Raw genomic sequence first — 13,029 nt, forward strand, 5'->3', positions numbered from 1 at the left:
TGATGCATACAGGCATAGAATCATAGATGATGGATGAAAGATTCGTTGGTTTCTGTTTCTCTGTTAGATGAAGCCTTTCCGAAGCTGCTGCCTTTTACCTATTTTTTTCCTTCGGCTGAAAAAAGATTGGATCTTTGCGATGAGTCAATAATAATTTTGAATTGGTTGTAAACGCCTAAAATCAACCTCTCCTTTGTATTTAATTACTACAGTGCCATCCTCTCGTGTGACTTGGACTCTCCAACGAGTCGTTCATCATTGGGAGTGGAGCGAAGGTCGTGTAGTATTACAGCTATATCTTTATGTATAATACAAATAGAAATAGCTATAGAGTCAAATTGTACAACCCCATAATCATGTCGGCACAATCTTGGAATTTTTTAGTGATCAAGGACCGAATATTATCTCATTTAATTACATAGGCTCATCTTTCAATTAAATTAAGGTCCCAATTCTTAATAAACACATAAAAGAATGTTTTTATAGGTACATTATAGGGACCAAACTCAATGAGTTGATTATTGGAATATTATCATATGAACAAAATATAAAAGTATCAAATAATGTGAATCTCGTCCCATTTATATAATACACTTAACAATTAATATGACATGATCACCTTTTAATATTTCATATTTGATGTGATACGAGCAAAAAAGATATGTTGATTTCAGTTGGAGTATAAAATAATATATAAAGTGATAAAAATAACAAAGTACAAATGAGTTGAATTTTTTTTCTTTCTTTGTACATGTGGGAGATTGAAGTTGAAGTTGGAAGCTTGTAATTTATAGGTACTCTTCAGTTAGTTAAATAAGGTTGAATCTCTTGCAGATTCGTGTGGGGGTTATCTCTAGGTGATTGAAATCCCTTGATTTTAGAAGGAAGGATAAAAGAGTCTAATGTGGATGTGGTTCTTGGATTTTGAGAGGTGTTTGAGTGGACATACTCTTCCTGTTAGTTTATCTTGTTGGAGGTTACCTTAGGAATGAAGATGTTTTCAAGCTTTCTTCTATGCTACCACACCCAGACTAGTGTTATCTAATTCTTGTGGGCACTATTGACATGGTTGGAGGGGTCCTATGTGGGTGCCACTCGGGTCATCCGTGGGAGCCTTATAATGTAGGCTTGGTTGTACCCGGCCCTATTTTAATTGGGGGATTCTTGACCCCTAGTATTCCATATGGGTTTAATTGTGTCTCGACGTCTATTGGTTGGGGATGGTCACAAGCCCTTAGGCTTTCCCCCACCGTGCATGTTCTTCTTCTTGACTCTGGACGTCATTGAGCTAGTTTACTTTTGGACGCACCTCCTGCCTAACTCCCTGGTGCCACCTAGGTTGTTGTTTGAATTAGACTTCTTAATCTTTTTAAGATTTTTGAGGCCTTATATTCCTTTAAATTCTCATAATTTCTTTATTCTTTTTGGGTTACTTGAAACTTTTTGGACCAATTAAATTTTATGGGTGATGCGTATAGAGATTATATATATATTTTTAATTATGGGCATGATGATGCATATAAAAATTTTATATTTTTTTCTCCATCAGAACTCATAATTTTTGTTTTTCTATTATTGAACTCTTTTATAAATATTTTTTTCTAATAAAATCAATAGTTACATAATTATATCAATATTTAATAAACTGAGCAATATATCAATTCGATTAATATATTAATATAAGGAAGAATGATAAAATAAATTATAACAAACTTACACATATTTACTGAAATTCGAATTTACCATGTGAAAGTTATTGATTAGAATCGAATATCTTTTAGCAATTATGTTGATTGATTGTACAATCAAACGCAAAATAACTGATCCTAATTAATTGATTGAGTCTTTATGGAGGGAAATCAATTTACTCAAAAAAATTATATAATTGTTGATAGTTCCCAATTGTAAATACTCTATTTCTATGGTTAATAATATTTAAATACTCTTTAGAAAATTATGCGGAGATTGCACGTATAATTCAAGAACAAGTATCAGTTATTAAATCGACATTTAAAGAGAATAATACACAGTAATTTTTATTTTAGATATCATAACACCTTCAATTTAAACTTAGAAAAATTTATTTTATCTATATTTCTCTAGTATCTTAATTCTTTTTTGTAGAGCCAAAATTTGTGTGAATAGATATTCTAATATTTCTTGAGATTTGAAACCTTGACAATATTGAAATTTTCTGGGAAAATAATGATTTGATGAATTAGTTTAAGGCAATTAGACTTTGCATTGTATCAAGTGAAGGAATAACTTTAGAACAACCGAAATATAGTACTCCATGTTGTGCTAAGTTGATTAAAAACCATATTGATTAGAGGTTGAAATTTTGGTACTCTGACTTCACGTTCGGGTCTTACAACTTTAAGATGAATGATTGGACAGTTGTTGAATGAGAAGGCCAAGTTTGAATCTAATGGTCCCAGTACAAAATGCGCCAATTATTGGAGGGTTTCTTTCATAGTTTCAACATGTTTTAGAATCAAAATGTGCTCCCCACACCACACACACACACACACACATATTTTGGGGACAATTATTTTAATAATGCAAGAAAAATAAAAAGTTGTCAAAAAATGGTGTGATTTTAAATTTTTTACAAATCTAGGCAGGTTATTACCTTTTCTTTTAGAAAGAAAAAAAACATTAAAGTGGCCAAGCACCCGCTTGGTCTGACTTGAGGCAGTGTTCCGACAAGAAGTCGGAACCACAATGAGAGAAACAGGTTCTTCCGCGGCAACCATACGAACAATTTTTTATGCACGTAAAGTTTTATTAAATTTTATCATGGTTTTTTATGTATATTCTAATATTCCGCTTCATTCTCGTTCTTCTCATGTGAAAAAAATTTATTCGAAGTAACGGGCACCAAATAATTTTAATTTAATATTTTTATTAATATTATGTGCAAACAATTAAAAAAACTATTATTGCATGTTTATTAATATTGTGTGCAAAAATATAACAACAATTATATTGTGTGGTTTTACTTGAAACAACGATATTAAAAATAATTATTTTTAATAATAAATTATTTTAATTTAATAATAAAATTTAATATTTTTATTAATTTATGTACAGAACATTAACAATGAACCCATCATCGAAAGTTTTATTTTGTGGGCCGACAAATTTTGCTAATAGCCCAATTCTATGACACATCAATTTTCAGGATCGCTAACATTACTACAAACCCGAAAGGGATGTTCTGAAAAATTAAAGTAGTGCAAACTTGGACAAGATATATGTAAATATCTAACAAATTAATTATATTTTTAAATAAAATAAATTTTGACAACAGGTTTGGAGTAAATAGACTGAAGTGTTTGTGGCAGGAAGTAATTAATTGATGATAGGTTAGGACACAGGATAGGAGCAGAGCAGAGATAGATTGTAAAATATTGTTGAGGGAGGGAGATGGATGTGCAATTTGTAGAGTACTAGGAGTTGTATGATCACACCTACAGACCACCTATTTAGATATAATAATGTTGCAGGCCTTCCTATGCCTGAAAACACTGCAATTAAGAGAAGATATTTCCATGTGGTTTCTATGTTAAGGGACAAATACACCCTCCCATGCATAATTATACATAATTTTTTTTATAATTTAAGAAATTACATATAATAATTTTAATATTTATTTTTCTCTAATAAATAAATTTATTCGCCAGTCAAAATTCATCAAATTTACTCAAATTAACAAAAAAAATTGAATAAAAATTCATATTTTGCCTCAATAATTGACTTATTGTAGGTCAAATAAATATTTTTCTAATCATATATGAATTTTCATTCAGTTTTTTGCTAATAAGTCAATAATAAATCAATTGGGAGTAAATATAATTTTTCATTCAATTTTTTTGCCAACATAAAAATATTCAGTGAATTTTAACTAATGAAGAGATCTATTTATTAGACGAAAACAAATATCAGAAGTACTATATATGATTTTTCAAATTATTAAAAATTTCAAAAGACTTTGACCTATAAAACACTGGCAACATGTGTGCAGTTGTTTAATTATTTAGATGACTTCAATTATTTTATGCAAAAAAGTGGAAAATTTTCTAAATTTACGAAAATGGACAATCACAACTTAGTCTAATTGCAAGAAAATAATTGATTGGAAGTTATTGTACACGAAAAAGAGGTCTAAATGAATGTCTGAAAACTCATCTCTCCGTCTGTGTTGGACCAAAAACTTCAGAGCTTTGGTATTTTTGGCGGAGTGCGACAGAGGATTGTACAGTCCACCACGTGAAGATGTTGATGAAGAGGAAGCACCAAAGTGTCGGCATCCTCCCAAAAATGCCTAAAGCTTCCATAATTTAAGTGACCATATATAAAGCAGGTATGCAGCCCAACATGATGTTAGAGTCAAATCCATAGCTAAGGGAATGTTGTCAGATTAAATGGGAAAGAAGGAGTTCCAAGAAATCATCTTAAGATGTAGCCCATGAACTCAGATGAGAAGAGGGAGATTGTGTTATTACATGTTTAAATTTCCCAAGTCCAAGATCAAGAGCCCTTTTCTTGAAAGCTACTCGTTATGTACTCTGTGTAAAAAAATGGAAAAGCAGGCGTCACATTTTGGCTTCCTGTCAAACAGGTTGTAAAACTTTGAGGTATTACACTATAAGCCTGCCAAGAACCGAGGCGTTGATCCCTTGGGCCTAAGTTTATGCAGCAGTCGAGGTCTCTATAATAGAAGCATAAAGGGTTTTAACTCGTAGGGATCTTTAGTAAACTAATCTTTGCCATGCAAAATCTTGCGTCTTTTTATATTATTTAACAGGCAAGAAGAATGCAAGGGGGGCTGGTTTGTCTAAGGTCCAAACAGAGAATAAGCCAAAGGGATGAAAACTCTAGTAGCGAAAGGTGGGCGGATGGCAACGCAATCAGGCCACCAGATAAGCCTTTTGGAGGCAACATTTTACATAAAAAACATAGAAACACTCTCTCCTAAAATCCATTAATCTTGTAATTAATACGAAAAAATGAACATAAGAGCTGATTAATAATAGCAGCTCATCGCTGCGTTGTCGCTAATCCATTGATTAATTAACGATTAGTGCCCTATGATCTGTTAATGATATATAAGCAAACAAACTGCCAAGTATGGCATCATGAGCATCCATGCTGTTTGTTCTTCCATTTTTAAAGCTTAAAACAAAAACAATAATCTGAGGCATAAACATGATTCTCTCATCCAATTTAACCCTACATACAAGAAGCCAAAAACACAGTTGGATTCACTGCATAATTCACATGAAAGGCTGCTCTTAGTTGATGACAAGACAGAGAATTAAAGGTCTTCATAAATAGAAAAGGGGTACTAAAAAAAAAAAGGGCCTCTTCTAGCCATTTGAAATCATTGGTCTTATACATTCTTTGCCATTTGTAGAGTGGGCCTCATCTGTATCCCCACCCCATTTCAAAAGCAGCTTTACATTTATGAAGCAGACAGGGGAGTAAGTAAAAGGAATTAGGAGGTTTCCAAGTCATGAGATGTTGTTATCTGTTGTATGAGAGTATCTTTCTTACAACTTAAAAGGGCCTAAAACTCTGCTTATATAACTAAGTTTAGTTCACCTGTAAAGGTGCCTCCTGGTAATAAAGGCCAGAGAAGTTATTGTGCAGAGACAGCTAAGCAGTACTTTCTCTTTCAATGATGCATGTTTTTTTATTGTTATTGTGCATGAAAGAGTCAAATAGATAAAGGCCATTTACCTCCAGTCAAGAAGATTGCATTGCAGCTTGCCCAATAGCCAATCACTATTCCACACACAACTGCTTATTTTTCTTCCATAAATATAGCATCACCACTTCTTCCTGTTTCTCTACCATGGATTCTTCTAAGATCCTTGAGGGTACCGGAGAATGTAGCAGCACCGAATCCGGGTGGACGACGTATATAGCTTCACCGGTCGACGAACATGATCATACTGACTATGATGACGACGATGACGATGACAATGGCAGCTTAGGCGAAAAAGCCTACAAGAAAGTTGCCCAGGAAGACGTTGACAACGTCGATAGCGATGACTCAATGGCTTCTGATGCATCATCTGGTCCGAGTGATCAAGGGCATTTATTAGGCAGAAGTTGTGGTTTCGGCCATGCAGGGAACAGAGCTGAAAGTAAGTATGTTGGCAAGAAACATAACCAACAAGAAGAGAAGAAAAAACATCATGAGCAGATAAAGGCAGAAAAAGACAAGTCCGGGAACAGGGCAAACAGTGCTGGAAGGTCCAAGAAAACATGAACATGTCTTTTCAGGACAACATGCGGAACCTTTCCAAGTAAGGTGTGTTTATCCCCGGAAGGCATAAAGCTGGTATATAGATTTTGTAGGTCTTCTTTTCCATGTATAATGAAATCTTAAATATGGAAAATGTCCGCAATTTAAGCAGCTTCTTCAGTTTTTCTTGCCAAAATACCACCGTGGTTTTTTGGATTTCATAAGATGATTTCACTTAAATTCCTGTCAAGTACATGAACGTGGTTGAGAGAGAGAGCAACCAGATTTCAGGGCATCTAAAAATTTTCAGGTCTTAAAAGAACTGCAGAAAAGCTTTTCAATATCTCACTTCATCCCAGATTGACGTGCATTAGATACATAACATTAATTTACAATAACCTATCAGTTAAGTTCGTATGATCATTGATTACATCTTGATCTTTCTACGAAATTACCAAGATATTTCTTTTATTTTTACGCGTTAATGTTGTAAGTCAGATATTTGTTTGGATGTCAATGTTTTATCTCAAAAGCCTAGCGGTTTAGCTGTTCCGAATCTAATTATTAGATAAAGCTAACTATAAGTTCTTTTTCTCCCTCACAATGTAGACACTAAGAATTAAAGTTTCGTAATTTCAAAAGGAAGGGGAATATCATCATTAATTACACTAACTCCTATAGAAAGATTGTTATATTAACCCCTAAACAAATTACCGCACACTTTAATTAAGACTATTTGCAGTGTAAGAGTTCAGTCCAGGCAATGAGAGAACGCCAACAGACTTCAGCACTAGTGACTATGATTTCTCTATTTCAGCAAGCTTTGAGGTAGTTGGTGCCTAGTAGAATTTGAAGGAGCCATTTACTATGACGTATGTATCAGTCAAAGCATTCAAAGCTACATGTGAATGACCACACCAACCTCTCAAAATTAATCATGGAAAGAATGTCTGGACATCAGGAAAATACATCCTCCTGGACACTGGACAGGCACTAAAAAGCCATGGAGCAAACAGAACTATACATTATAATAATTGTCGCAATAGAAGAAGGCATACTTGGAAACAGCGGACATAGTGAACAACGTAATACAAGAACACTGCTAAGCAAAAATTCTTGGACAATTATGCAGAGCTGTTTACTATGTTAAAACGTATGTCATATCAGTACTGGAGTAAATTTTCACTTGCCTTTGTTACTGCTGCATGCTCCAGACGCACGGAGTTATTGCAACTTGAAACAAGTAATCAACACCAGGCTCCACAGACAGCTAGATAATGGACATTTCCTCCACTATATATATACAAGTCCATGTGAGGTATCAAGGTCTGGGAATAAGAATGTGTGTGTAATTTGGAGAGCAAGACACTATTACAAGGCCTTACGACGACAAATAGCCTAATAATGATAAATTGAGTGGACTGAGAATTGCGGAATAATAAAATCAAATGAAACATACTATTCAGAGGTATTAGTATAGTTAGAAAAGAACTTCGCCTAAAACTTCCAAAATTTTGATTCATGTGTTTTTCTGTCTTGCCTTCCTGTGGTGTCTTGTCAGCCGAATTTAGCTGATAAAAGGTTGAAAGCAAATATCTTTAAGAAAAAAGGAAATAAAGAAATGTAATTTCACAAAATACCTATTTCATTTCATCAAACATGGAACCAACTCGGTGGACCCTATGATCCTTTAATAGAACAACTTGCCGAAAATCATAAAAGATGGCTGAATATAAGGTCAGTCTCTTCTGTTAATGTACATATTGACCTAATGATATCATCAGAGGAAGGATTGTAAATACTAATGTTATCTATTAATTTACTGTTTGGGAGAGGGCCAGAGGGGGGGTGCTTGTCAAACCTAGAGTGTATCAACAGAGTGAAGATGATGAAAGTTGTTTTTGCTACAAATTACTTGTATAAAGGTTCAAATAGAGCAAAAGAAAAATAAAAGAAACAGGAATTGTATAAAGGAAGCCCCACATCAGATTTTGAAAGTAGGTGGGAACAGTATAAATGCACCACAAAGATAACATATGCAAATCTGATGTGCCTGCTGAGGCTCTTGCATCTGGATAGTCAGAGTAAGATATACAAAACAACACAAATGCTCCAGCACCAAATTTCACTGGGATCCAAGGTGTGACAGAATGGGAAGACAAGCAGCCAAAAAGCAATAAACACAAAGACTCAGGCCTACTTAGTTCAAGCACAAAATTGAAGAGAGGTTTGTAATAACGATAGTTAATAATTAAGCTCTATTGATAGGTTATATCTATCAATAGACAGACCTCAAATTACCACATACAACATAGAATTTAGCTTCACAATATGGCAGGCAATGTTACAGCAGAATTATATACTTAGTTCCTGTCAAGACAACCATTATTAAGGGTTGCCATAATGGTCAAATCTAGATTTATTTGATTCCCCTTCTCCACCAACCTCACCCCCTAAAAGAGCCAGGGAATCACATCTTCGACAGCTTGGCCGGCTTAAACCATTCAGTATGGAATGAACCCAGCATATCAATTCTCTCATAAGTGTGAGCACCAAAGTAATCCCTTGAGCTTGAACCAAATTAGCAGGCAACCTTTCCCTCCTGTATGTGTCAAAGTAGGCAAGACTTGAAGACATACCAGGAGTTAATCGCCAAGCAAACTGCCGATCAGTTATCTCTTCTGCAAACTCTGGATCCACAAGTAAATTTGGAAGATCTGGGTTTCTATCATAAGCCTTCTTGATACGATCTAAAATCACAGCACCAGATGATGCATCCACCCTTCCAAATCCTAGCAAGTTCTCCAAGTTTAAATCCCATCCCTTTCCAATGCTCTTAGCTCGGATTAGATTATTCCTTGGGCATAACTACATATTTTGGATGCATCAAGTGCTTGTCTGACATCATCAATCAACTTTTGCTTATGTACTGCTTGTTCAGTGATGATATCACCAATCCCATTCGACTTGAAAACTGTGGCTGCTTGGACCCTTTCTTCCTTTAACCCACTGAGGAATCTTGAAACTAGTGATGAAGCTATGGTTGGAGCTGAAATGGACAGCTCAGCAGCTTGCTGAAATGTCCATTTTCCAGTACCCTTGATTCCCGTTTTGTCAAGAACTTTGTCTACTAGATACCCACTTCCCTTATCGTCCTTTATGCCAAATATATCAGCCGTGATCTCAATTAAAAAGCTAAGGAGGTCGCCTTTGTTTCTCTCTGAGAAAACTTGTTGAAGTTCATCATTGGAGAGCTTGCCGACATATTTCAGGACATCATAGGCTTCTGCAATCAGCTGCATATCACCATACTCAATCCCATTGTGTACCATCTTTACAAAGTTCCCAGATCCTCACTCACCGATATAGGCAACGCAGGGGCCACTATCAGGAACTTGAGCAGCCACCTTAAGAAGAATATCTTCAATGTACTTGTGTTGCTTCAAAAGAACCTCTAGACATCAAAGAGGGACCACGGCGAGCACCCTCTTCCCCACCAGACACTCCCATCCGAAGATATAACAAGCCCAATTTAGCCATTTCTTTCTGTCTCCTCTCAGTATTCTCATACCACTCACTGCCACCATCAATTATGCAGTTCCCTTTTTCCATGTAGCCATTTCTTTCTGTCTCCCATCAGTATTCTCATACCACTCACTGCCACCATCAATTATGCAGTTCCGCAGTTCCCTTTTTCCATGTAGACAGAAAGCTTTTTGATGGTTTGATCAACTGGTGCACCAGCTTGACAAGCATAATAACAACATGAGGTTTTTAGACTGAATGCACAAAGGACTCAGGATCATGAAAAACATACACCGGAAGGTTTCCTTCCTGTTTAGCTCTTTCTATATAGTCTCATCAAATTTTGAAGTAGTTCTGTTATAAACAGAGATGGGAAATCCTTTTTCAGCATTGTTAAGGGCAAGATTTCGGCCCATCACAGCTAGACCAGCAAGGCCGATTCTTGTTGGGGTAGCCATTTCCTATCCAGTTCGAAGTCAAATGTAGAATGCTTAATTCAACTTCAGAAATCACATTTGAATTGGATTAAAACTTGAAGATGTGAAATTTGTAAGCTCCTAATTCTTATTAACAATAACCATTACAGAAAAATCAATTCTTATTGGCAATGTTTCACTTCCTAACCAGAAAGGGCCTGATAATCCTAATCGCTAAATAAAGCTGGAAAGTGATCTACTAGAAGCTTAGTTGCATTTCTTGATCTAACGTCAACTCATGTCCAGCAGCTCCAGAAAGGCATAGAAGGAATTCCATTCAAGAACTAATATCAAGCTTTGTAACCTAACTGAAACGACAATGTTGAATTATTGATAAAATCAAATTCATCCTTCCAACATATCAAGACAACACACATATAACAGCTGTTCAATTATTCTCTCAAATGCAACAAAAAGGCATCAAATTCTAGGATTCAACAGTAAAAAATCTTTCTTGATGAGATAGACAAGTTAAAGGGGGAATAAATCCTAATTTACCTCAAAGAAGTCAGATTATATGGAAAAGGCTCCAAATACGCAGGCCAGGAAGATTGCAACTACATGCTGTGAATGAAGAGTACATATATATATATATATATATATATATGCTACGGTCAGTGTCTGCTGCACCAACCACCGCCAGGGCATGCTTGCCTCGGGAGTGATGACGTAGAGTGTAAAAAACGGGTAATCCTTTAGTTAATACTAATTGTACATGGTACATTTTATATATGAGTATAAAAAGTATAAATAATTTAATATTATTTTCTAATTATTTTTAGGAGAAATGATAGTATAGGAATAATTAGAGTTAATTATACTTAAACTTCTTCTGAAAAAGTAAAACTATACTTTTCTTTAAAAAAGTAGTAAAATTATATTTATACAGTCTTTCTTTTGGATTTAAATAAAAATAGTAACATCAATAAAAAAGAATTACAATAAATTTTAATTTTACTGCTCATTTAATACTGTTATGTATATTTTTATACTTATAAATAGCTAAATGCAATATATATATATATATATGTGTGTGTGTGGAGCGAAGTTAACATTATTATAATTTTTCTTTATAAGTACAAAATTATTACATAATAATATTAAATAAATGGTAAAATTAAAATTTTATATAATTTTCTTGTTAAAGTCAATATTTTTCATCCAAACCTTTAACGAAATGGGGTTAGGTGTAAACAATGAATTTTCGAAGGGAGTGTAAGTATAATTTTAAAATTTTTTGAGAAATATGTAATTTTGTATTCTTAGAAGAGGTCTAAATGTAATTAATTTAAATAATTTTGAAAGAGAATATTTGAAATAGGAGAAAGAGGAAAGAAAATATTAACTAAACTATTTGAAAAACCAACTTGTAAAAAGTGGAAAAAATGTGAAAGTCAGTGGGTGGAAAAAAAAAAAAGCAAAGAGAGAATGCAGATAGAAAAATGAAGACACTAAAAAGTGTTCTCCTTTAATATATAGCGATCATGGCATGCCCTCCCCTCTTGTATATAATAAATAATATTTCATATTTTAAAATATATTGTGAATAAGAAAATATATATATAAATAAACACATCATATTTTAAAAAAATAAAATAAAAGAAAGAAAGAAAGAAAAAAAAAATAAGAGCATTACGGCATAACAATAAAATTGGTGTCATTATATCATAACTGCCGTTTGTAAGAGAAAAATGCCTTATCTTAGTATACACATAGTATAGGTAAATAATTTAAGCTAATTGGGCCTTAGCTAATCTATGGACTTTTTTATTTAACAAGGCCTGTTATTAGCAGAGCCCAATTCATTATAAGGTTGAGATAATTTCGGTATACAGCTTAAATTATATTTTTGGTTCGTAATTTAAATTATTTAATTTTTAATTTTTTATGATAGTATTTTGGTCTTATATAATTTTAATTTTTAAAAAAATGCATACCCCTCTCGTGTGAATTTTTAAAATTAAGACTACTATTCCTATTAGCTCATTTTTATTAGTATTTTTGTCCTTTAACTTTTTTAAAATAATATTTTGATCCTATATCTTTTTTAATTTTTACAATTTCAGTTCGGTTTTTCATCGGAGTTCACCCTTCTTAGAAAGGAGGTGAACTCCAATGCAAAAGCGTAGAATAAAAAAGTTATAAGACAAAAAAATATTAAATACGATACCAATAATGCATTTAACCTAATTTTAAAAGCATTATAAGAGATGCATTTTTGGCCAGAGTGAATAAATAAATACCCTAATTTTTATAGACATGAATTTATATATTAATCATAATAGAAAATACTATCGAGCCAATATTACTCAAAAAAGAACTTTTCGACACAATTATTTTGGCTTTTGACCAAAGAAACTAAAGTTGGGTTCCTTGCGATTGGATTGCAATGCAAATAGATGAAATTCAATGAACGAGACTCAGATAAACAGTTGCTTGATTGATATCTATTGGTCGATAAATGGGTTTTATGGTTCATTTTCTCAAATGTAGTTTTCAATGGTGAGTGAAAGTGAAACAAGACTGAAGACCAACATGTCTGAATTAGTGAGCCGACGACGTCGCTAACACTGATTTTTGTATTGTGTGTCATTCACGAAGTGGCCGTTGGGTTCTTGATAAGGTAACTGAAGACGTGTGTTTCTTCAAGTCAGATCATGACTACTACAACTCCTCAATTATTTAACATAATCTTTTCAGTAGTTGGGAATTATATAATCACGTTAAATTAAAGTTGCTAAATTGATCATTCTTCTCAATATTTACATAAAT

The 13,029-nt window shown here is 33.7% G+C and overlaps 2 protein-coding genes and 1 pseudogene across 3 annotated transcripts in view; 1 reads left to right on the top strand and 2 right to left on the bottom strand.

Annotated features, from left to right (window-relative positions):
* Positions 1 to 8,860, bottom strand: part of LOC105156450 (ASC1-like protein) — a 14,759-nt gene extending 5,899 nt beyond the window's left edge. For both annotated transcript variants that reach the window (XR_002286603.1, XM_020691987.1), the window contains exons 1-2: positions 8,850 to 8,860; positions 6,428 to 6,431 (exon numbers count right to left, since the gene is read on the bottom strand). The gene's annotated coding sequence lies outside the window, so the exon portion shown is untranslated. The remainder of the gene's footprint in view (positions 1 to 6,427; positions 6,432 to 8,849) is intronic.
* On the top strand, positions 5,279 to 6,421 carry LOC105156452 (topoisomerase 1-associated factor 1-like). The gene has a single exon (XM_011072581.2). The coding sequence runs from the start codon at positions 5,861 to 5,863 to the stop codon at positions 6,278 to 6,280; it is 420 nt and encodes a 139-aa protein (XP_011070883.1). The 5' UTR covers positions 5,279 to 5,860; the 3' UTR covers positions 6,281 to 6,421.
* On the bottom strand, positions 7,563 to 10,724 carry LOC105156451 (annotated as a pseudogene).

The sequence above is a fragment of the Sesamum indicum genome, linkage group LG2, assembly GCF_000512975.1.
Source record: "Sesamum indicum cultivar Zhongzhi No. 13 linkage group LG2, S_indicum_v1.0, whole genome shotgun sequence".
Lineage (NCBI taxonomy): Eukaryota > Viridiplantae > Streptophyta > Magnoliopsida > Lamiales > Pedaliaceae > Sesamum > Sesamum indicum.

Coding starts and splice junctions, on each gene's coding strand:
- LOC105156452 (XM_011072581.2), top strand. CDS start 5,861: ATGGATTCTTCTAAGATCCTTGAGGGTACCGGAGAATGTAGCAGCACC.